The sequence below is a fragment of the Haliotis rufescens genome, unplaced genomic scaffold, assembly GCF_023055435.1.
Source record: "Haliotis rufescens isolate VD_foot unplaced genomic scaffold, xgHalRufe1.0.p SCAF_6, whole genome shotgun sequence".
NCBI lineage: Eukaryota > Metazoa > Mollusca > Gastropoda > Lepetellida > Haliotidae > Haliotis > Haliotis rufescens.
This window is the reverse complement of record NW_025964334.1, coordinates 35,978,059-36,002,643: the sequence shown is the minus strand read 5'-3', so window position 1 is coordinate 36,002,643 and position 24,585 is coordinate 35,978,059. Positions and strand designations below refer to the sequence as shown.

General features: G+C 39.6%; 1 protein-coding gene across 1 annotated transcript in view; it reads right to left on the bottom strand.

The window, feature by feature from the left end:
* LOC124148511 (potassium voltage-gated channel subfamily C member 1-like) overlaps positions 1 to 13,983 on the bottom strand; it is a 28,111-nt gene extending 14,128 nt beyond the window's left edge. The window contains exon 1 of the mRNA XM_046519618.2: positions 13,393 to 13,983. Coding sequence (XP_046375574.1) covers positions 13,393 to 13,968 — 576 coding nt within the window. The 5' untranslated portion in view covers positions 13,969 to 13,983. The remainder of the gene's footprint in view (positions 1 to 13,392) is intronic.
* Positions 13,984 to 24,585: the final 10,602 nt, after the last annotated feature.

Sequence of the window (24,585 nt, the reverse complement as noted above, 5' to 3'; positions counted from 1 at the left end):
TTTGGGTTGAGTATAGCATAATGACGACACTGTTAGATCTCAGGGAGCAAGGTGGCCCAAAGGTTGGGGTTGTTTATAGGATAATAACGACACTGTTAGATCTCAGGGAGCAAGGTGGCCCAAAGGTTGGGATTGTTTATAGAATAATAACGACACTGTTAGATCTCAGGGAGCAAGGTGGCCCAAAGGTTGGGATTGTTTATAGAATAATAACGACACTGTTAGATATCAGGGAGCAAGGTGGCCCAAAGGTTGGGGTTGTTTATAGAATGATAACGACACTGTCAGATCTCAGGGAGCAAGGTGGCGGAAATGGCTTGCCTATCTCGTCAAGCTGATGCGTCTATGAAATACAGTTAGCGGCGTTCAAGCTCTGTTTTCGAATCGCCCACCGTGTAAATAGTTTATAATACATGTAGAGATACGACTCTGTATATTGATTGTACAGAAGCCGCTAACGATGGTTTGTAAAGTACAAATGAAGCGTGTTTCTTCCTCCTCGTATTAATATTTCAGCCTTCACACATATATTAAATCGGAGCCCTTCGCACGACTTGTTTACCTACTCAAAGATTGCATGTGTGCGTGTTCTATCATCACAGGGCAAACGCTTAAAGGGCAAGTTCACACGGAAATGAACCAATTTTTCTTGTACTTTTTCCACATTAAAAGTGTTAACATAGAAGTGTCATAGACAAAAATATAAAAACATCAAATTTAATTAACATATTTTTTGCATTAAAACGATTTATATTTTTCACATTTACCAAGTGTTCTATTTCCATAACAAAAACACCATGGCTTATGCCCCTTGCAATATGACGTCATTGGTGCCAATTGATAAACATTATGACGTCATCATGCTTTGTTAGAGCCGCTTCACGTGGTGTAGGTACAGTTTTGTGATTCTAGCGTCTCAGATGCCAGCCAGAATTGTGTTATGCTGAGTCACCACTGCGCCGAGTGTGTCGTAGACCATGTTGTTTTACCGCAAACTGGTCCTTGATATCTTTTGCGTTGAGAATAGACAGGGACCCAGTTGAATTGGCACCAATTACGTCATAATCTAAGGGGGATAACTCAGGCCTATTTCGCTCGTAAAACGAAGGCTTCATAACGGCATATCATTTTAACACTATTGTGAGCTTCCTACTTTCACTGTGAAAAAAATGAGTGTATATTTTCAAACACAGATACTAACTAATTCTAAAATTGCGTTTTGTTTAGAAAAAGAAAGAAAGTGATTTTTGCGTGTACACTTCCCCTTTAACATATCCACTTCTATTCAAATCAGCCTGGAGGAAGAACTTCACTCTCCTATATAATGCCAACTATAAACACTATTCCACTCGGAGTACATAAGACTAAGGGTTGAGATTCTCAACCCGAAACACTAACTACGCTAGATGTTTATCAAACATCTCCTTAATTCACATCAAAGGAGCTCCGGGGTAAATTATAATCTTCATCTAATTTTTTTTCCAAAATGCTATCGTAGTTTTCATTTCGTATGTTTCAGTTAATCAATCGAGATTGGTTTGGTAAATTCAGTCATTCTTGTCGAAAACTGAGGATGGTATGAAGTGAAAAAGTGTGCGTTATGTTAAATTCTTTTGGTTATCACAAAAACACTTTTTTTTGGAAGACTAAAGGAACGGATTAATAAATATGACTATTTCTCAAAACGAATATAACGCTAAGCAAACATGTAAGTGAAGTAGTAGTTGTCGCAATATAAAAGGCATATGTTAGCCTGAAAATATTCAAACCAGTGACTGATTTCATGAGCACCGATCCACGCCGTAATGCTAAGATGACACAAATTCAACCATGTCATATAGTGTAACTATCTTGAATCCCACGGTAGCCCTATTCTGGGTTGGAAATACACGGGTTTGTGTTGTACAAATAGGGCGGGTGTCAGAATCGAACCTCAGCACAGGGACCTGTGTACTGCTCCCCAACTTCACCATAGAGGCACGATGGTATACTAGCACAGTCGGGGTTGGGGGTTGGGGGGTGGGGGTGGGGGGTGGGGGGGGGGGGGGGTATATGCTGTGTACTGCTCCCCATCTTCACCATAGATAGACGATGGCATACTAGCACAGCCAGGGTTGGGGGTTGGGAGGGCGGTATATACTGTGTACTGCTCCCAAACTTCACCATAGATACACGATGGCATACTAGCACAGCCAGGGTTGGGGGTTGGGAGGGGGGTATATGCTGTGTACTGCTCCCCAACTTCACCATAGATACACGATGGCATACTAGCACAGCCAGGGTTGGGGGTTGGGAGGGGGATATATACTGTGTACTGCTCCCCAACTTCACCATAGATACACGATGGCATACTAGCACAGCCAGGGTTGGGGGTTGGGAGGGGGGTATATACTGTGTGCTGCTCCCCAACTTCACCATAGATTCACGATGGTATACTAGCATAGCCAGGGTTGGGGGTTGGGAGGGGGGTATATGCTGTGTACTGCTACCCAACTTCACCATAGATACACGATGGCATACTAGCACAGCCAGGGTTGGGGGTTGGGAGGGGGGTATATACTGTGTACTGCTCCCCAACTTCACAATAGATACACGATGGCATACTTGCATAGCCAGGGTTGGGGATTGGGAGGGGGGTATATACTGTGTGCTGCTCCCCAACTTCACAATAGATTCACGATGGTATACTAGCATAGCCAGGGTTGGGGGTTGGGAGGGGGGTTATATACTGTGTGCTGCTCCCCAACTTCACCATAGATACATGATGGTATACTAGCACAGCCAGGGTTGGGGGTTGGGAGGGGGGTATATACTGTGTACTGCTCCCCAACTTCACCATAGATTCACGATGGTATACTAGCACAGCCAGGGTTGGGGGTTGGGAGGGGGGTTATATACTGTGTACTGCTCCCCAACTTCACCATAGATACATGATGGTATACATTCACAGACAAGTACATAAAGAAATAAGAGCAGTCTATGTTACAAAGTCTTTTGTGTAAAAATATTCATATTACATTTCACAGTGTAATGGTCCTCGGTCGATGGTAACAGAACTATCGCTGCGATTTCAAATTTTACACCGCCTTTCGCAATATCCCAGGAATATCACGGCTGGGGACATGAGAAATGGGCTTTCAACCTTGCAACCGCAAGAATTACAAATGAAAACAATCTTGATTTTGAAACTTTATGAACATGTGTATCTTTGTATTCAATATGAAAATGGCTTCTGGCTGTTTTAATTAAAAGAACACATTTCCTGTCAGATTAGCAGTAAAAATTGTACCGACGTAAATACATGGATTTGCCTTTTGTCTTTATTAATACATTCAATCTAATAACAGTTTGAATGCAAACGCCATCCAAAACCATTTTCTCTAGAAATCATGGTTTGGTAAATGATAATTCGAAACAGTTAACCATGGAACCACCTCCAACAAAATACACTTACCACACCAAATATTCATTTTATTTTTTTAATTGTTTTGTCACAGCAGGGTGCAAAGGGGTAATATCGCCGTGCATGCATATAAGCGTTTGCTCAGTTTAGTTTGAGATCCACTGTGCACATCATTAATGTAAATCTCATTTACAAAGACAAATCTTTTTTATCGCTTGTCTTCCTTTATGGGTTATCAATTATTCAAACCTCCGCAATCTGAGTCCCAGCAGTGAGCGTGATAGACTTAAAGGCGATCTGGGTCGGGCTAGCTGACAGTCCCAGCACATTTGATTCAAATAGGTACAAAACATGTATCTGCTAAATCCATTTTTATGATTCGCAATAGTTAATTATAACCATTAATATGCAGAGGGGGCACGGGAGCTCAAGTTGTCTAAGGTGCTGCACTTCGTGTCGGAATCCAAGGATCTTGTGTTTGAATTCAGGTTCGCTTGAAGAACGGGACTTTTGTTTACATGGAATTGATTGAAACTACGTGTTTATGTGTTTCTATGAATGTTTACAATATACATTCAGTCAAATGTTCAGATGTATGGTGTCGAGATAATCGTTTGGCGGAGACAACTGAAATAACTCGGTCAGGTCTACGTGTACAAGTCTCCATACATAGGTCTCCAGCTGGTCGGGTCTTGCAAACCAGCAGCAAAAATATGCTCGATATTATGTCTTTTCTACCTCAGATATTCGAGGTGTGACATCCCACGTTTGTGTCCTTGGGCGATGTCATGGAGACCAGATGATCAATGGACTTCAGATATTGAATGCTCAAATCACACGCTTTCTTCCTTCAGATATGCATTGCTCAAATCACATGCTTTCTTCCTTCGGATATGCACTGCTCAAATCACACACTTTCTTCCTTCAGATATGCAATGTTCAAATCACATACTTTCTTCCTTCAGATATGCAATGTTCAAATCACACGCTTTCTTCCTTCAGATATGCAATGTTCAAATCACACACTTTCTTCCTTCAGATATGCAATGTTCAAATACACGCTTTCTTCCTTCAGATATGCAATGTTCAAATCACACGCTTTCTTCCTTCAGATTTGCAATGTTCAAATCACACGCTTTCTTCCTTCAAACATGCAATGTTCAAATCACACGCTTTCTTCCTTCAGATATGCAATGTTCAAATCACACACTTTCTTCCTTCAGATTTGCAATGTTCAGATCACACACTTTCTTCCTTCAGATTTGCAATGTTCAAATCACACGCTTTCTTCCTTCAGATATGCAATGTTCAAATCACACGCTTTCTTCCTTCAGATATGCAATGTTCAAATCACACACTTCCTTCCTTCAGACATTCAATGTTCAAATCACACGCTTTCTTCCTTCAGATTTGCAATGTTCAAATCACAAGCTTTTTTCCTTCAGATATGCAATGTTCAAATCACACGCTTTCTTCCTTCAGATATGCACTGCTCAAATCACACACTTTCTTCCTTCAAACATGCAATGTTCAAATCACACGCTTTCTTCCTTCAAACATGCAATATTCAAATCACACACTTTCTTCCTTCAGATATGCAATGTTCAAATCACACACTTTCTTCCTTCAGATATGCAATGTTCAAATCACACGCTTTCTTCCTTCAGATTTGCAATGTTCAAATCACACGCTTTCTTCCTTCAGATTTGCAATGTTCAAATCACACGCTTTCTTCCTTCAGATTTGCAATGTTCAAATCACACGCTTTCTTCCTTCAGATTTGCAATGTTCAAATCACACGCTTTCTTCCTTCAGATTTGCAATGTTCAAATCAAACGCTTTCTTCCTTCAGATATGCAATGTTCAAATCACACGCTTTCTTCCTTCAGATATGCAATGTTCAAATCACACGCTTTCTTCCTTCAGATATGCAATGTTCAAATCACACACTTTCTTCCTTCAGATATGCAATGTTCAAATCACACACTTTCTTCCTTCAGATTTGCAATGTTCAAATCACACGCTTTCTTCCTTCAGATTTGCAATGTTCAAATCACACGCTTTCTTCCTTCAGATTTGCAATGTTCAAATCACACGCTTTCTTCCTTCAGATATGCAATTTTCAAATCACATGCTTTCTTCCTTCAGATATGCAATGTTCAAATCACACGCTTTCTTCCTTCAGATATGCAATGTTCTAATCACACGCTTTCTTTCTTCAGATAGTCAAGGCGCAAACCACATGCTTCCTTCCTACAGACATTCAAGGCACAAATCACATGCTTTTCCTCCTTTAGATAAAGGTTTTTAATTTACTTCAAATATTCAACCCTCAAATCACATGCTTTTCTCCTTCAGACATTCAGTACATTTCAGATATTCTCACATCGCGTGCACTCTTGCATTATATATTCAATGCTAACATCACATCACTTTTTTCCTTCACATATTCAATGTGCTTCAGACATTCAGTGCTCAAATCACATGCTTTCTTCCATCAGATATTCAAGGCTCAAATTCGACGCTTTCTTCCTTCGGATATTTAATGTACTTCACATTCTGTAAATCTTGAAATTAATGTGAGCGTGAATTAAATGCGAATAAATGCGAGTGGTCTTTTCTCGCAATGATTCAACATCGCACTAATATCTCAAAATGACTCCCATTACTTCCTTCAGACATTCAATGCTCAAATCATATGCTTCAATCCTTCAGATATTCAATGCCCAAATCGCAGGTTTTTTTCCTTCCGGCATTCAATGCTCAAATCACATGCTCACAACCCTTCCTTGGTTTTTAAACTTTGTAAACCACTATCTGGAAAAAAAAACTTCATTCAATGTCAAAATATGTCGCGTCGCGCATTGTCGCGCTTTGGTATATTTGGATCTTTTTGCTTGTTTTTGTAAGGCCGACAACGCGACAATGTCCTTTCTGGGATTCCATGACGTCATCAATCAATGCAATGGCGCCATCTGAGACGGCCGCATATTAATAATGCATATATCCAAGTTAAGCATCTTATCCACTGTGTGCCATTAGGTTCTTGAGGAAATAGGGATCAGGTTGCCACAGTGTGTAGTTATCTGGTGATTGTGTCATCGGACAACCGATGGTTTGCCGTATCCCAAAAATATCATTTATAGGCCGCCGTGATACAGCTGGAATATAACGGTGGTGTAAAACAACATTCGCTCGGTCAAAGTTCGACTACTATAAACAATGAACACCGAGTTGACATCTGGGCTTCTTTTTTTACTTCAATGTGATGTTTAGGTACCGTTTTCAAGAACAAAAATACCTCTTGCTTGATAAATATACCGAAAAGTGGAAATCAAGAAGTCAACTGTGTCTTCATTCTAAAATGCCACTTAAAGAAAAATGATCCTTCTGCAGCTGTTCATGATAAAGTCAAGTTTTCATTATGTTTTGTTTCAGATATCCGAATTAACCTATGTACAAACAGTCACAGTTTATGTACAATAATCATATTCTTCAAGAATTAAATCAGATTCAGTCTTAAACAAGAATAGGCATATAATTATATATCGAGATGCAAAGAAAATTCTGAAGCTAACTTGATTCAGTTTCATAGTTATGTATTAATTTATAATCTTTAAGCGATGGTTTCGTTACGAAAAGAGAAACTGAATTTACATCTGCCTGAAGTGAGTTGTTCGCACACCCCTTCACCAAGTGCTGTAACAATGTATTTCTATTGGGCGTGATACTTCCAGAATACACGTGAATTCTGACAAATCCTTAACGTGTAATCATCAGGCCAAGACACCGAACGACATAGAGCGTTGCACCGAAAGATGTTCTAATGCAGTTACTTAATTATGTCAGATATTGAAATTACCAAATTGGCATCCACGAAATATTACTGAGTGTGTTTAGCATGGCATCAGCTCCATTCCAAGAGAGACTTGTGCTTGAAAAAGACAAAATTGTCACGACATTGGAAATCAATACGAAGGCCACCTTTGCATTTGGCGAGACAGTCTGGCTTTGTTATCAGTCAGTCCCAGGTTACATCGGCAGGTCACTGATTGGCAACAAATAACCCAGCCCGAGGAGTTTCATAACAGTTTTAACCATGGGGTTAACAGTCAGAAACGTGCTTTCAAAACGTTTTATGGTAGATATGCGGAGGACATTTCCAAATTTGACGCCTCAGTGACAAGAATGATGTCCGATGCAAGTCCTTATTTTGACTTGTACCATATGTTCCCGTGTTTTTTCACTTGGACCTCCGACTTGCCTTTGCATGTGTTTGTGACGGGTGCCACCTGTGGGGGCAGGATACGCTCAACTTTTCGCGAACACCCGGTATCCTTACTATTTGGTAGTGATTCATAAACACATACTCATGATAGAATCGGAATCGTACAATGGAAGATATTTCTATTGGATATGGAAAAGGTTGTGTCGCTTAATTTAGCATCGTATGGTGATCATCAGATATACATGTACTTTCATGTTGATTTAAAGCCATTGTTTTCTTTCATTTTCATCACAAAACTATTCGGCTATAGTGTTACTTTTCTACAAGTGAGTGTATGAGCGAGCATGGTTTTACGCCGCTTTTAGCAATATTCCAGCAATATCACGACGCGGGACACCAGTTATTGTCTTCGCACAGTGTGTCCATGTGGAGAAACGAACCGGACCTTCGGCGTAACGAGCGAACGATTGAACCACTAGGCTACCCTTTCAACACCAACACACACCCTCCCCCTTGCTTTAAAATGAGGGGCACTACAGTCTGTCTTTATTTAGTGCATTAATCCTTACACCGTCCGGGTCGAAATAAGGTTTTACGTCGCGTTCAAGAATATTTCGCTAAGGGACCGGTCATTTATTACAAGGGGGTTGAGGTGGGGGTTCAGAGGTTTTTGATGCACTAACGTACTGGAAAAAATGATGATTGTCATATTTGGAATGACCCTCCCCATGTCCTTAAATGTCCATTTTTACATCACCCTCCTCAAATATGTGTAATATTTGTTTATGACTTTCCTCTTAGGACTGTCATATTTTTGGATGACCCATCCCCTGATACCCCTGATGCACTCTGACCCCCAGGGGGCCGGATGTTAAATATGCTAGGTTACCCCGCAACGAGCCGATACACATACGCCATCTGTAAACACTTGACAACATCCAGTCCATCATCAAGTATTGTTCCTCTGCTGCCTCCCTCATCAGCCCGAGTGGTACTGTTACCCCGTCCACACATCTTATCTTAACTATGTTCATTTTATCGATGCAATGTTGCCATGGACAAATGTCGGAACATATTCACGAACCAACCATGAATATTTAATCCACCCAGACTGAAGACATTAATCACAGTTGAAGCATCCGACTATTTAAAGCACCATCCTTAGCAAAGCTTTCAATGAGGTTTATTTGTAGTCATGTGAGGACATTTCCAAATTTAACGCCTCAGTGTCTGATGCAATTCTTCACTTGTACCATATGTTTCCGCGTTTTTGTAGATGGACAATTGACATGCCTTTGCATGTGTTTGTGACGGGTGCCGCCGGTTGGACAGGATACGCTCACCTTCTCGCGAACACCTATCATCACTATTCGATAGTGATTCATAAACACAATCGATTCGTACAATCAACTCTGCTTTTAGCATAGATTTCTTCTAATGACTATAGAAAGGTTTTGTGGCATTGATTCACACAATGACTCCTTGAAACAGGAATGATAATGTATTTGTTTTAATCAATTGATATTGATCGCTAGTTTGTTACATTATGCATGTAGTGCGTGGGTGTTCCTATTGCAAGCCAGAAGGGTGCATTTATGTTGGTATATCAGTTGCATGTGTATACATATTTTATGTTTCGTGAAACGGTTATTTGGCAGTATCCAAACATGATCAAGGGACCGTTATAAGTAGGCCTTGAGAACGAGAATCCGTACCACGGTGCCCAGTTGGGAAGAAGGCTTTTCTTGAAGCTTAATAACGTTTATAATAAAACATAATTGAATATTGATTAAATTCAAACTATTCACATGGTTCCTGTCACAGGGAATTCTGGGATTTTCTTGTTCAACCTTCCATGAAAGGGATGGGTATTAAGGGTTAGGGGAAAGGAATTAATTTCACTTTTCGAGTTATTTTATTTATCTTTACATAATAAAATATTTTAATAATTATTGTGTACAAATAAAGTTATTATGCAGATGGTCCATACAGACAAAACTGCTTTTGATTATCAGGGTTTTTTTATTTTCAAATGAACTGTTTTTGTAATGTGCCGGGCAAAAAAAATTTTACAATTGAAAATTGGATTTTAGCAAAAACTCACAAACGCTATCAAAACGTTACTAGAATGTAAATAGTCGTCGAATCACTTCAAACCACAACTAATATACACGTAAAAAAAAGCGACAAAACCCTTTCCATATTTATAAGAAATCTCAGCTAAAAGCAGAGTCCATTGTGCGATTCCGACACTATGATGAGCCTGTGTTTATGAAGCACTATCCAATAGTGATGATACCAGGTGTTCGCGTAAAGGTGGCACCCGTCACTAACACATGCAAGTCAATTGTTCAATATGGGAACATATGGTAAAGTCAAAATAGGGACTTATACATCCTCATCGAACAACCATTTCTGTGTTTTGCCCAGCAGGTTTGCATTTCTAGTGACGTCACAATGTATCATTGTGTGTTACGCTCGTCCGTCAAGTCTGTAAAACATCTCAAATAAAACTAACCAGTTGAAGCATTTGCCGACACATTTCTATGTCGATTACGACAAACAAAGGGTTTATGTACAAACACAGTCAGGTTACCGACTAAACTAAAAAAATCTATTAACCCGAAAAATCAAGATACGTCGTTTAAGACGTATTGTCGAAGCAGCATCCTTCTTAAAACTTCTGTATAATATCGGCATTCCAATTGTATCGATCTACGGATAATTTGATAATTTGTTATATAACTAGTCAGTAGTCAAATCGCTCAATGAAATATATCCCTTATCTATACAGGGTACCGATAAACTGATGTCGACACTTTCCATTGTGGTGATATCATATATTGCCACTGGACAAGGTCACCTGTTCAACGCCGTGCCTCAAGGGCTATCGCGACACTGCCTTGAAGCTACACCTTGACGTTGGTAAAACAAACTTGGTAGCTGATAATTAGCATTTTTCCGACCTGTTTATGTGTTCCCAGCGTTGTCTGCTAATTGTCTTGTCTGTTTACACCCTAAATGACACATGCTGAACGCTTACACGCGGCTGACCAACTGTTTGAAAATGGCGGCTGTTCTAATTTCAATACAAATATTCCTACGCGCTAACAACTGCTCGACATTGTAATTTGATAGATACACTTAATGCTTTACAGACAATTTAAGAACGTTAGGAATATGTCTGTCTTCAAAATGGTTGTATCAAATATGTATTTACAATCCTTTACTATTTTCTGTTAGTCCCTAAAGTTGGAACTATATCCTGTAGTGTATGTGACCCGTGATAGAAGTGGTTTAATCTTCAACGGGATCAGTTCGAGATCTAATGCAAAATCAGCTTGAATTATATATTATGATAATATGTAACGATGGTTGTCAAACACACTGTTTATGTAGTCTGGTGATGCGGCTCCATTTAATATTTTCACGAGTTGCATGCTTCAAGTTCTCCAGGTTTTCACTGTAATTAAACCTCTCCGTTTTGCTTAAGCTAGTACAATAATTCATTATAAAGATTTTTAGATACCTTCCTGAGAAGGTAGACACAATTGTATGGATAACAACTTCTTTAATACTGTAAAAAGCGACGTTTCGGTATAGATACTTATACCGTTGTGTGTCTTGCTTGACAACTGTATAAGTATCTATACCGAAACGTCGCTTTTTACAGTATTAAAGAAGTTGTTATCCATAAAATTGTGTCTACCTTGTCATCCGTCAAATTCTAAGTAATGCCTATCAAACAATTTAACCTTCCTGAGATTCATCATACATGTATGTGTTGCGCAAATATCTTTATTTGGATTCGTATAGCTTGGAAAATATCTTGGTATTTGTAGCATAATTAATAACTTCACAAGGACACAAGGACACATCACATCGTTTCTCTAGAAAATATATTTATAATTAATTAGGAAAGCGGTATAGATTCCAGGAGATACAATGATTTTCTGACACAAGTAAAATCACTCTCGTCACCTGAAAAGATAAAACGTCAACGCAAGGGATAAAATCGATTATCCGCCGGAACAGATTCCACTGAGCATAAGAGACAAACTAACGGTATAAATTAAATTAATTGATCACTGAAAATAATAAAAACCTTCCAATACTGATAAGAAACCTTTGCTAAAAGCAGTCCATTGTACGACTCCGCTAATGAACATGTGTTTATGAATCACTATGAAATAGTGATAATACCAGGCCTTCGCGAAAAGGTGAGTGTATCCTGTCCCCACCGGCGGCACCCGTCACAGACACATGCAAAGGCAAGTCAATAGTTCACCTGTGAAAAAAACACGGGAACATATGGTACAAGTGAAGTAGGGAATTGCATCGGGCATCATTTTTGCCCTTGAGGCGTCAAATTAGGAAAGGTCCTCCACATGTCTGTACTGAGGCCTTGACTGATGTTGACTTTTGGTCTTTTGACTGTATCTTATTTGCCCCCACCCCGGCCCAGCCCCTACACTTTCCCCCACCCTCTAATAAATGACCAGTCCCTAACCCATTTTGAGATGACACATCGTATTTCAGTAGAGATGGAACATTGAGTTGTAGTAACTAGCTGGGTATTTCACGTTTCCCACTCCTACTAAAAGAGCCCAAGGGTTTATTCTACTCCTAAGGCTATGACACACTTTCATCATTCGCCTGTTGACGATATTAACATTCCTGTTGTTGCTACAGATGTGTATGCGGTTGCTACCACACTACCCAAGGTTGCCACAACATGCCCGTGGTTGTTAGGAACTTGCCAATGGCGGCAATAAACCTGCCGGTATTCCATTAGCCTACCTGTTGCAGATATACCTGCCTGTGATAGATGCTACATGCCTGTTGTTGATATATACATGCCTATCTATAGAATATGTATAAGGTTAAAACATATTACTGTGAGTGATGTAACTTGCACGTTATTTCCACAAATCTACCTCAAGTTGTTATATCCTATAGATGATGTGTTCAAAATGTATCTGTGGTTTATATGAGTCAGTGAGTGGGTTGGGTTTAATGGCGCTTTGATAAGTACTTCAGGTAGTTCAGTCCAAAGTGATACAGGCCCTCCACGTTTACTGGTTGGTTTGTTGTTTAACGCCGCACTCAGCAATATTCCAGCTCTATGACGCCGGTCTGTAAATAATCGAGTCTGGACCAGACAATCCAGTGATTGACATGTTTATCGATCTACCAAAGATTATTCGTAACCCTTAATACTTTTTGTTACTTTCGTTTATATGTTTTAAGATTTTTCAAACACGGAACTACTTTTTAAGTCGCAATTACAAGGAGCGGTGAAACGTCGTTGCGTGTTAAGTAGGGAGATTTTGCGTTTGTGGGATTCACATTTGTAATGAAATAATCTAATTTTCAGGATGACAACTACCCAAAACACAAAAGGTATAAAATATATAGGGTGTTAGGAAACGTGGCATTAAAAAAATACAGAAGAGGATTATGTCAACCCTGTGTTAACAAATTTACTGCCCCCAATGAAGAACTACACATTTCTCTCTCTTATATAACCGTAGTTTACTGCACTGTACACTTTCTCTGCTTCCCGAATACCCACTTTTACACAATCATTTGAAATATGTGACCTTTTCTGACACGCAATACCGACTGTTTGACACGCATAGGTTTCCTTTTCTCGCAAGAATCCCCACAGGGAGACTACGAATCTATTTTCTCCCTGAAAACCAACAGATTTAAACACAACAAAAAATATATCAAAAACACAATGAAAACCAGTGCCTACCTTAGCCCCAGTGGAAGATTTCGGATCTTCTAACAAACTCCAAATCCGTGGTTGCCACCGTTCCCAAAACGGTTTATCAATTTTCTTTTCCACTATCCCGAACCTTTTGGCAATCTCATCCTCATCCTCTACATCCATTTCCCCATCGTCCCCAACACCATCATCAAATTCCGCCAATGTTTCCTGAGCATCTCTATGCGCCCTGTAGTTGCTCCAGCAACAGGGCTCGATCTGCTTCTCGTCGATGCCCCAAAACGCAAGTTCCTCCTCAAAGAGGGGTCCACACACGTCTGTGGGCGCATGAAGTCGCCCTGTACGGTAATAGTTTAATATCATGTTAAACACACCAGGGTGGCGATCAAAGAAATATTCCCCAGACGCCTTGTCGTAGTCTGGGTTTTGGGCTGTCGTCTCCGTCAGCCATGACAGTCGGGTGTCGGGAATACTTTTTAAGGTTGTTTTATACGTTTCGTACCTTATTCCCCCCACATTGATCACAACACGGTTATTTCCAGAACGTCCTGGGGCTAAAGATAACTTTGGTGCCAAAGACTGGCTCCGTGAGCCAGGCTCCATTCTTTCTCAGTTGTCGTCTGCGTTGATATATTCAGGTCATGTTGGTAAATAATGGAAATAAACTCAGTTAACAATCCAGCTTGTAGTTTGACGCCGGAAACATTACCACAGCCGCAAACGAAACTTGCCACACCGTACCAAGATTGTGCAATTGCGGTCGTATTGGTCCGGTTGCTAAGGCAACTCTTTCCAAGACACCCAACCTTGTAGACTCCTGAAACTTTAGACGGGATCCATTTAGTCCAATGAATATTTCAATACATTTTTCCCTCCACTTGAGCCGAAAGGTAGTTTTCCGCCAACAGCTCAATATGTGTAGACAATTTCTTTTTCCATGAGAGGGTTTTTAACATGCCCTGGAACAAAAACGGTGCTTTTGCCCAAATGCATGTACACGGGTGTATTCAATCTGATTCCTGGTTTTGGAATAAATAAATATTTCTCATGGAGGGTATTAAGACCACATACGTCAGAAACATCCCCCGCAAATACCGATGCAGCGGTTTTACGTTGGATGAAATCACAATATATGTTTTCAGTTAGAATCCGTACCAGTAAGTTGCTCAACTTCATATGGTTCCACACTGGAGTTAATTCACCAATGGGTCCATCATTATACACCGCTGCTCACTGACACAATAACAAACCACAATGAAAAAGTTTGAAAAAAGCAATCAACTGGAATTCAAGATGGCGGAAGGTTGAGTTGGACCGACACGTACCCGTGAAGAGGGTATCACCATGGTGACGGATCTACAAGAAGCAACTGTTTGGAATGACGGAAATAACAATAGGCTGATGAGGGACGGTGCGTAGAGCGTTGTCCTTCCACCTGCGTGAGTACGGACAGGTGTGCGGCATGTTTAATCACTAGTATTGATCTGTACAGGTAAATGGTTTCTGAGAGTGCCGGAGATTTGGCAGATTTCGGTTTGGGCAAATATGGCGCGTTGAAATTCGATACTGCTTAATATAGACACTGGGCTCTTGTATTGAGACTTTCGAAAGAAACATGTGGGTTTGTGTCTTCACGTGTGATATAGATTTATTATGTTGTAAGACAATAATGATTTGTTTTACACGTGTCTTTGAAGACAATGGCATCAAAGATGGTACTCCCAGTTTATAGAACATCGATGCAGGGTAAGACTGTTTATGTAAGTTGTGTGTTATATATATGACGATAACACATTGTCGTTGTCGTGTGAGAAACAGGTCAAAGAGACAGATATATGGCTACATGTTCTGTACTTCCTCAAAATAATCCGTATAATTGCTGCTATGCAAACATTCGTTCCATTAGTGGTTGTTTTGTAACAAACTATAAATTCATAAAGATAATTTATATATCAACAGGCAATAATTCGTAATTGTTGTAGTTCGTATTTACTTTGGAATCTTGAACAACGTCGGTGGGATTTGGTTGAATTGTTGGGAATTCGGTGTAGCCTTGTGGTTAAAGCGTTCGCCCGTCTTGCCATGGTCTCGGGTTCAGTTCCTCACATGAGTACATGGTAGCCCGTTCTTGGATTGTCCAAGCCTTGAGTTTAGCAGTGGAATAGAATATTATTTCCATTTCTCAGGGAACGTACGTATTGAAGCAGGCCGTCGGCTATCGAAGTATCAGGCCAGATACACCACAGAACGTAGATCAGCATACATAGATCCGCTGATCACGGGTTCAAATCCAAGGTTAGCCCCAACATGTGATCCAAAATTTGTAATCACCACCCCGCGATAGACGGTTTCACAAGAATGGAAAACGTCTGAGACCTGCACCAGCTTTGACTTTCCACCCAAATCTAGCTGACACGCCTTGGTATGACTGAAATAATGTTCAAGCAGCTTTATAAACAACCGACCTACTCACTATCTGTCACATAAACTCGACAGAAAAACGCTGAAAACAATCAAAGAAGTAATTAAAAGTACAAAAGAACAATTAGGAGATAAATCTACTGTGCTTTGAAATTTGATGTAGGCCCACTGTAAAGTAGATAGCTCTTATTTTAGTTTGGAATCGAGCCCTTTAGCGTGGCCTATTAAGTAGAATTACAGAACTAAAAGTATTATTTTACCAAAACTAACACACCTTTACTCAATCCTACCAAATCCAAGCGAAAAAGTCATAAAAGAACTAGAAACACAGTGCTTTCGTTTTATATTGAAAAATACATCAGACAAAATCAGTAGAAATATTATCAAAGAACCTTAGGAATTGAAAGATATAAATAGTACCTGATCTAAAAATACAATCACTGCTCAACAGATTTAACATTTGTTCCATTCACGCCCAAACTCTAAACTTACCACTCTTTTTATTGATAATATAACTCCTACACAAATTGATTTTCTGCTAAAATGACAACTTGATATTTCAGAAAAGGTTATCAATGCTAGGACCAATATATTTTGGAAAGATGTACTGTATGCACGAGAAGCTTAATAGAAAAACGGAACTTCGGTAAAAGAGAAAAAAAAGATATGTTATCACAACTGTGACGAGGAAACATCCCGGTAAGTTATTAACACCACTCGAGAAAAGGTATTAATCTCATAAATGATTTAAAATGTGAGAGTGAAAAGTTTCAGATCTTTTAGACATAAAAACAATATATGACCATAATTAAAATTCAATGAATACTCCAGTCTTATACAAGCAATCAAACAATATTCCAAGCGTAAGAATATATCACAAATGTCTTAATTGCATCTGCTATTAAAACCTATTTCCTTGACAACATGGTGGAGGTGTGGGTGTGGGTGGGGTGGGGTTGGAGGGGTAGAATACTATATGACATTTTAAATAAGGTAACAATATAATATTCCAAAAATAAAGATTGGAACTAGCACTTGCCTTTAAATATGACTGAAAAGATTGGGAAGTGATAAATCGTAGCCCTTCAGAGATAATGTGTCCACAAAACAAAAATGGTTCGAGAACGAGATCCCGAGAAAAAGCAACCTTCGTGCACATGTTCTTTGATTGTGCAATTTTAAAAGATATCTGGAACAACCTTGCAAAATGGATTAAGAACAAAACTGGAATAGAACTAGAATTTTCAAAATTGACAATTTTATTAGGACATTAAGAACAAAGATATGATGATTTAATCACATTATAACAATAACTGAACAAAACATATTCAGACCAAACATTCCGAACCGTCCCAAATTTCCATCACATCAAACAAGAAATAACCAACTCATATTACATGGACTTAAGATTTACTTGTTACCCTGTCTGGCGCTCGGCATTACGGGGCTAAAACAAGGACTGGTCGGCTCGGTGTCAGTATAGTGTGTCTGAGTGGGGTATTCATGTTAAACTGCCGCATGGTATCTCAGTGTGCTAGCACTATAAAACGGCATAAGTCTGGACTAGTACAAGCAGCCACACACAAACACGTGCATGCACGTCGCTATATAAGTGCGATAATCTTGTGTACTCCAAAAAGAGATAAAATGATTAAAAAAAGAATTGGATCCGCTGATCACGGGTTCAAATCCAATGTTAGCCCCCAATTATGACCCTTGGTTTGTCAGCACCATCCTCGTGATTAAGGGTTTCTCAAGAACAGTTAACGTCTGAGACCTCTACCACGTTGGGCTTTCCTCTCACATCTAGCTACACGCCATGACTGTTAAAAGCGGCGTTACACCAAACTCACTCACTCACTCACTATCGACAGAAAAAGGGATCAGAGTGTATATTCTACATGTTAGGAAGAAAAAGTTGAATTTCAAATACTAGAGGATATCGAGACAAATAGGTTTTCGTTATATATATATTCTACCCCTTGAAGAGCGACAGTATTTTTAGTTGACACCGACAACAAATTGACACTACTGCTTACTTCACACAATGTAGCTTCTTGTGTGATGATAGGGGAGGTTGGGGTAGTCTAGTGGTCAAAGCGTTCGGAAACCCTAGTTCGAATCCCATTATGGTTACAATGTATGAATCCCTTTCAATATAGTTGGAACATTGCAAAAATAGTGGTTGATGGCATGTTGATGGCATTTACGGTAATTTCACAATTCAAAATATCAGTGTAGGGTGCCGACAAGACCTAAATGTTGCAGACTAATATACGACCCTGCGTTTTATCATAACAAGCGTTTATTCAAGGATTTACGGTTAGACGTGCTTGGTCATTGATATCTACATTGTCGCCATATGCAGCGTTAGGTCCAGGTATAGTTAATACGTGCGAGTGAGTGAGTGAGTGAATATTGTTTTACGCCGCTTTTAGCAATATTCCAGCAATATCACGGCGGGGGACACCAGAAATGGGCTTCTCACATTGTACCCAGTTAATACGTTTGGTATCCTTGTCGACTACTATATAAATGTTAATATGGCCACTCATGTATTACATGGAGGTGTCATGTTCATGTTCGTGTTCTTATTGGTTGTCTTATCTTGTCGGCCTCGTCTTCGTCAATCAAATACATTGGATCAATACATTTCTCAATTTACTCTTTATCTCTGAACATTGTACATGGTATTTGCAACTCAATACATGATACGAATTAGTCTATACGTATAATACTTATATCACAGCAAAAATAAAATTCCGGGAAAATACATCGAGACATAATTGAGTGAAAGTGTGTGTGAATGGTGTGAAAGTGTGTGTGAATGGTGTGAAAGTGTGTGTGAATGGTGTGCATGTGTGTGTCTTGTGGTTCTATATTAAGAAATGTCGATTTCTTTTATCTAATATCTTAATATTTCTCTCTGCACTTAATCTTTCCATTTATCTCAAATTTATCATTAAAAACCTTTTCAATACCACTGTGCTACTTTTTAGTGTTTTAAACTTTTGTAACAGGCGGTAAATAGATAACAATGAGATTTTGTTTTTAAATACAACATCGCTTAATGCGTTCGAAGTGATAGGGCACGGTAGACACAGGCGCCAGAATTACCGTCCCTTTTAAGCCTGCCAGAAACACATGATCGGAGGTTCGAATCCCAGATTTGCCTTGATTATTATTCTTGGTCTGTCAGTACCAGACAGTGCTCGTGTGTTTCACCAAAGTGGTAACATCCATGACCTGCATCTCTTCAGGCTTTTCTCCCACATTAAGTTGACACGCTGTAATATAACTGGAGCACTGTTCAAGCGACAGTAAAACAAAGTCACTTTCACTGGTGGACTGGGGACTATGTTGGACTAACATCTTATTAATCTAGATAAAAAGTATTAATTATGTTCTTCGCGCGTATTCATTCATACACATGGTACTTACCGGATTTTAATAAAAATCAAACGACCGGAAAGAAAAAATCTGTACAGCGACTGCCACGCAAACGTTGTTGAAAAGTAGAATGTATTAAAATAAAACAGAAGTGTAAATTATCAATTAATATAATGACATTATAATTAATTATCAATAGGAAATAATAAAAAAACATTAACAATTTCACTAACAAATGTTCTAAATATAATTTAACCCTACATTAGACGCATAATTATGTCTATATTTCAATGAAAACTGTTCACTCAGAAAATATAACAAAACAATTCGATTCAATTCAACGTTTAAATTTATGAATGTCCTTGGCGCAGACACAAGTGAGTTAAATAGACATACAATTATAGTAACAAATACGGTATTATACTGACAACTGATGTTACATAAATACATGATGAATATATAAAGATACTTGTATTTTTTCAGCTGTATGGTTTGTTTGACAGCTGCCACACAAAAGTTATTAGTAGATATACATTAAAATGATCAGGCGGGTAAATATTCCCTTCTTATTTTGCTACAAACAGGGCAAATAAACATAAATCAAATTTGTCTTCAACACAAAGGTTATAGAAGGGGTAAATTATTTTTAAAAAACCAATATGTAACATCATTTCACATCACATCAGGGGGCACGGGTGGCCCAGTCGTCTAAGGCGCCGCGATTCACTGTGCAGAGTTGCGTCCCTTGGACACGCCAGAAACCTATGATTGTGGGTTCGAATCCCGGTTCGCCACGATTATGTTTCTAGGTTTGTCAGTACCATACCCGTGCTCGTGGGTTTCACCGAAGTGGTAAACGTCTGAGACCTGCATCACTTCGGGCTTTCCTCCCACATTAAGCTGACACGCGATATTACTGGAATAATGTTAAAAGCGGCGTTAAACCCAACTCATTCACTCACATCACATCACATCACTACGCAAGGCATCACGGCGTTAAAAATTACGACAAAAGGATGTGTCGATTGACATTTAGAGAAAAATAGATTTCTACACAAGTATAACTCGAGTATTTCAAAACATATACACGTCACGTGCGTTTGTCAGATACGTTTTGAAACGCACTCGTTGTACATGTAATGCAACGTTATATAACGGCGAAACGTGTAGTGATATCGATATAGCTACAGGTGGAATAGTTCTATTATTCAGGAACTCCATCTGATTTCCAAGAAACAAACAAACAAATCTTTCCCTGAAACAGACTCTGATGTGTATGTTTTTAATTGTATCTTCCATACGGGAAGACATCCGAAGATCAAAGAATTACTTTAGAGAAGTATTTCCAGTTATTTTGTACTTCTTACAAAAGGAAATAGTGTTGCAGAAGTCATCGCCGCTGAAAAAGCTGTTTTAAGTGTATACTCGTACTATCATGTGAACGCTTGAATCCAGAGTGAGAGAGTTAGTGGGTGGGTGGGTGAATGTGTGGGTCGGTGGTTGCTTGGTCTGGTAGGTGAATGAGTGGGTGGTGGTTGAGTGAGTGAGTGAGAGAGTAGATATTTACAAAACCTTAAGTATAAATAAGCATTACTAATGCCGGAGACGCCAAGGATTGGCTCTACATTGCAACCATGTAACGGTTAAACGTTTTGGACTCTCAAACGGCCTTGCGGTGGCTTGCTTATCAGGCAGGGTGCCAACATCTACGTGGGACATGATTCGGACATAGTCTCTGACAGAGTGACGTGCGCCAGCCCCTGTGACGCTCCCGGTGAACAAACACGACGACATGGCCGTTACTGTTCAAACAGGCTTCATCGACAGATTCCGCAGCGATAATGTCACGCTGGTCGCAGTGACGTTGGTGCGGTCAAATGTCAGTGGTCGTTATAAAATCATGACGAATTACAACACTGAGATGTCTCCTTCAGAACATTCTAGATATTCATCGACGTGGTGATGCCTAGTGTACATACGGGCTCTCGACGTCCTATGACGTCATTAATGTCTCGTTATTCAGTTCTCAGTTCCATTACATCATCGTACCTAAACAAAATCTTGCCTGAAGCAAGACAAGTAAACTGAAAACGTTGAGGTCTCCACACCACCGTTATGGCATAGGCGATCATATGAAACATGAAAATCGATCATCTTAATTCTGACATGTTTCACTAGCAAAAAGATGAACATTAGGACAAGGTTCAAGGGTGACTGACCGCCTCCGTGGTCTACTGGTATAGCGTCCGCCCAGAGAGCGGAAGGTCCGGGGTTCGATCGCCAAAAGACCAAAAGACGTTTAAAGATGGTATTTGTTGTTACCCTGTCTGGCGCGCGGCATTAAGGGGCTAAAACAAGGACTGGTCGGCTCGGAGTCAGTATCCTGTGTCTGAGTGGGGTATTAATGTTAAACTGCGCATGGTATCTCAGTGGGCTAGCACTATAAATCGGCTTTAGTTCGGACTAGTACAAGCAGCCAAACACAGACTGACAGACGCACACACGTCACTATATAAGTGCAATAATCTCGACGCAACGTTAAACCCCATTTCACTTCACCTCACCTCACCTCACCTCACCTCACCTCATCCCTAAAAAAGGCTAGCACTATAAAATCGGTCCGGACTAGTACAAACAGACACGCACGCACGCACGCACGCACGCACGCACGCACGCACGCACGTGCACGTCGCTATAATAGTGGAATAATCTTGGACGCGACGTTAAAACCGATTTCACTGCACCTAGAAGGTGACTCTTATCCAATGAAAGTTTCATCTGGGAGCAAATGAGTGAGATGGACATTGAACATATTAACAGTTGAGTTCTATCAGGGCGTATCAGCTCACGTTTGAGGAAACCCGAGCAGTGCAGGTCTTACACGTTTACCACTGAAACAAACGAGTATGAGTAGATGGTTGTAAAACATTGGATTCGAACCAGCGATCACCAGAATCAGTGGTAACCCGACATGGTGACTGGGCCCCTGGGAACTGGTGACAATAGTTAAGACGGGTAGTCTACAAGATGCCTTGGCTAAGACTGATTAAGTTGTTATTTCGTGTTTCAAGTAATGTTGGTCGCACAGTACAACAAGCATAATTTAACAAGGAATATCTCAAAGGTGAAATACATGTAGCACTGAAATATTTATGAATGATATTTTCACAACGTTTGTTTCTGGAAATCTGATACCTGAACTATCACAAAGACATTTACATAGTGAAGGCATGGTGGCTATCGAGGTCTGTACAGTAGCACTCAAAGCAGTTAAAGGACCATGACATATAAACTATAGTCGTAGGAAAAAAGGTGGTTCTTAACTTCTTTTGTAGTAGTAGTATATAAGAGGAATGGGCTATTCAACAGTTTATCATGCTTTTCACAATTTCTAATAGAAGTGGGTTCTTCTCAAAAGGTGAAATGCAACTGAATCAAACACCAAAGTCAGTCTTCAAGAAATAATAGGTCTTAAAGTACATAACTGTTTCTGTGGTCAGGAGTGAAAGTGTATGATGTGATTTCATTGAATAAAGATTTTTAAAAATGTCATACGGATCCAACGACTTTCACAAATGAAAATCAGATTATATTATATTATTTCAAGAGAATAACTACGAAAGATTATTGGGGTCAAAATTGAAATATGGAAAAGACACGAAAATAAATTCGTTAAATTATTTCCTTAATTACAAATCTTTTTTCCGTTAAAACGAATTTCTTTTCGTAATAACGAATCATTTTTCGTAATAACGTATTTCTTCCGTTAAAACGATATTATTTCCTTAATAACGAATCTATTTTCCGTTATAACGAATTTCTTTTCGTGTCTTTTCCATATTTCAAATTTAACCCAAATAGGCTTTCGTAAAAAGCAATTACTTGTACAGTTACAATGAGTTTCTTAAAAAATTGTAAACATCGAAATAATTTATTTCATGCATTAATTGTCTTCAAAGAAAGCCCGTGAATCAGGAAATGAAATATAGGCATTCCTAACAGGATAAACACGGCCGATGCCGCTCCCTCCTTGGCACTGGAGCGTTCTGTACCACGCCTCGAGACAGGGAGTGGTGTGACGACACGGCATCCATATCGACAACGACTGTATCAGCGTCGTGGGCGACGAACTACAGCAAGCCCTCATTTACCTGATGTGTACGACGACGCGATGTATTCACTCGATGCTTCTATATCTCAAGGCTGAGGATAATGGTTAGTCCTGCGCCATGGCTGTGGAATTTATATTTTTAGGTGCTTTTTGTACTAAAAGCCTAGGCAATGTAGTTTGCATCATTCAACATGAAAACAGCAGAAGCGGAAAGGTTCTTTCGAAGAAAATATATAATTATTTTAAAGAAATGATTTCATTGGCAAAGTGTTTGTCTCGATAATGGTCTGTTTATACAAAAACTATTTCTTGATTATATCATTTGATGAAGGGGGTTTGGGTTACATTGAGATATGTTGGATTATGCCATGTGCAATGTCTCCTAATCAGTTTTGAGTTTAGAGAGAGTAATTATTTTAGATTGAAAATCAATTTTCTTCGAGATAACAAATTGATTGTTTGTTTGTTTAACGCCGCACTCGGCATGATTCCAGCTATATGACGGCCGTCTCTAAATAATCGAGTCTAAACCTGACAATCCAGTGATTGACATCATGAGCATCGATCTGGGCAACTGGGATACATGCATCATCCAAGTCAGCGAGCCAAAACACCCGATCCCGTTAGTCGCCTCTTACGACAAGCATGTTCGTCTCTTACGGCAAGCATGGGTTGCTGAAGACCTTTTCTCTACCCGTATCTTCACGGCCCCGAAAGAGATGAAGCTAAGGGGGTACTTTTATCAAATATTATTTCTTTGAAATGTCTAAAGTAAAAGACTTGTGGAGATATTTTTAAAATGTCTTTTTTAAGCAGATGGTAATATATAAATTGATGGGAAACGACAAAATTATAGACCGCCTCCGTGGTCTAGTGGTAGAGCGTCCGCCCGGAGAGCGGAAGGTCCGGGACTCGATCCCCGATCGCGTCATACCAAAAGACGTTAAAAGATGGTACTTGTTGTTACCATGTCTGGCGCTCGGCATTAAGGGGCTAAAACGTGGACTGTTCGCTCGGAGTCAGTATACTGTGTCTGAGTGGGGTATTCATGTTAAAATGCGTCATGGTATCTCAGTGAGCTAGCACTATAAATCGGCATCAGTCCGGACTAGTACAAGCAGCCACACAAACACACACACGAACATGCACGTCGCTATATAAGTGCAATAATCTTGGACGCGACTTTAAACCCCACTTCACCTCAAAATTATAAGTATTAAATAGTACTTATTTTAGATTTAATTATATTTTTCTGTCTGATAGTTGCTTATTTTTGCCTCGAATTATTTTCAAATATT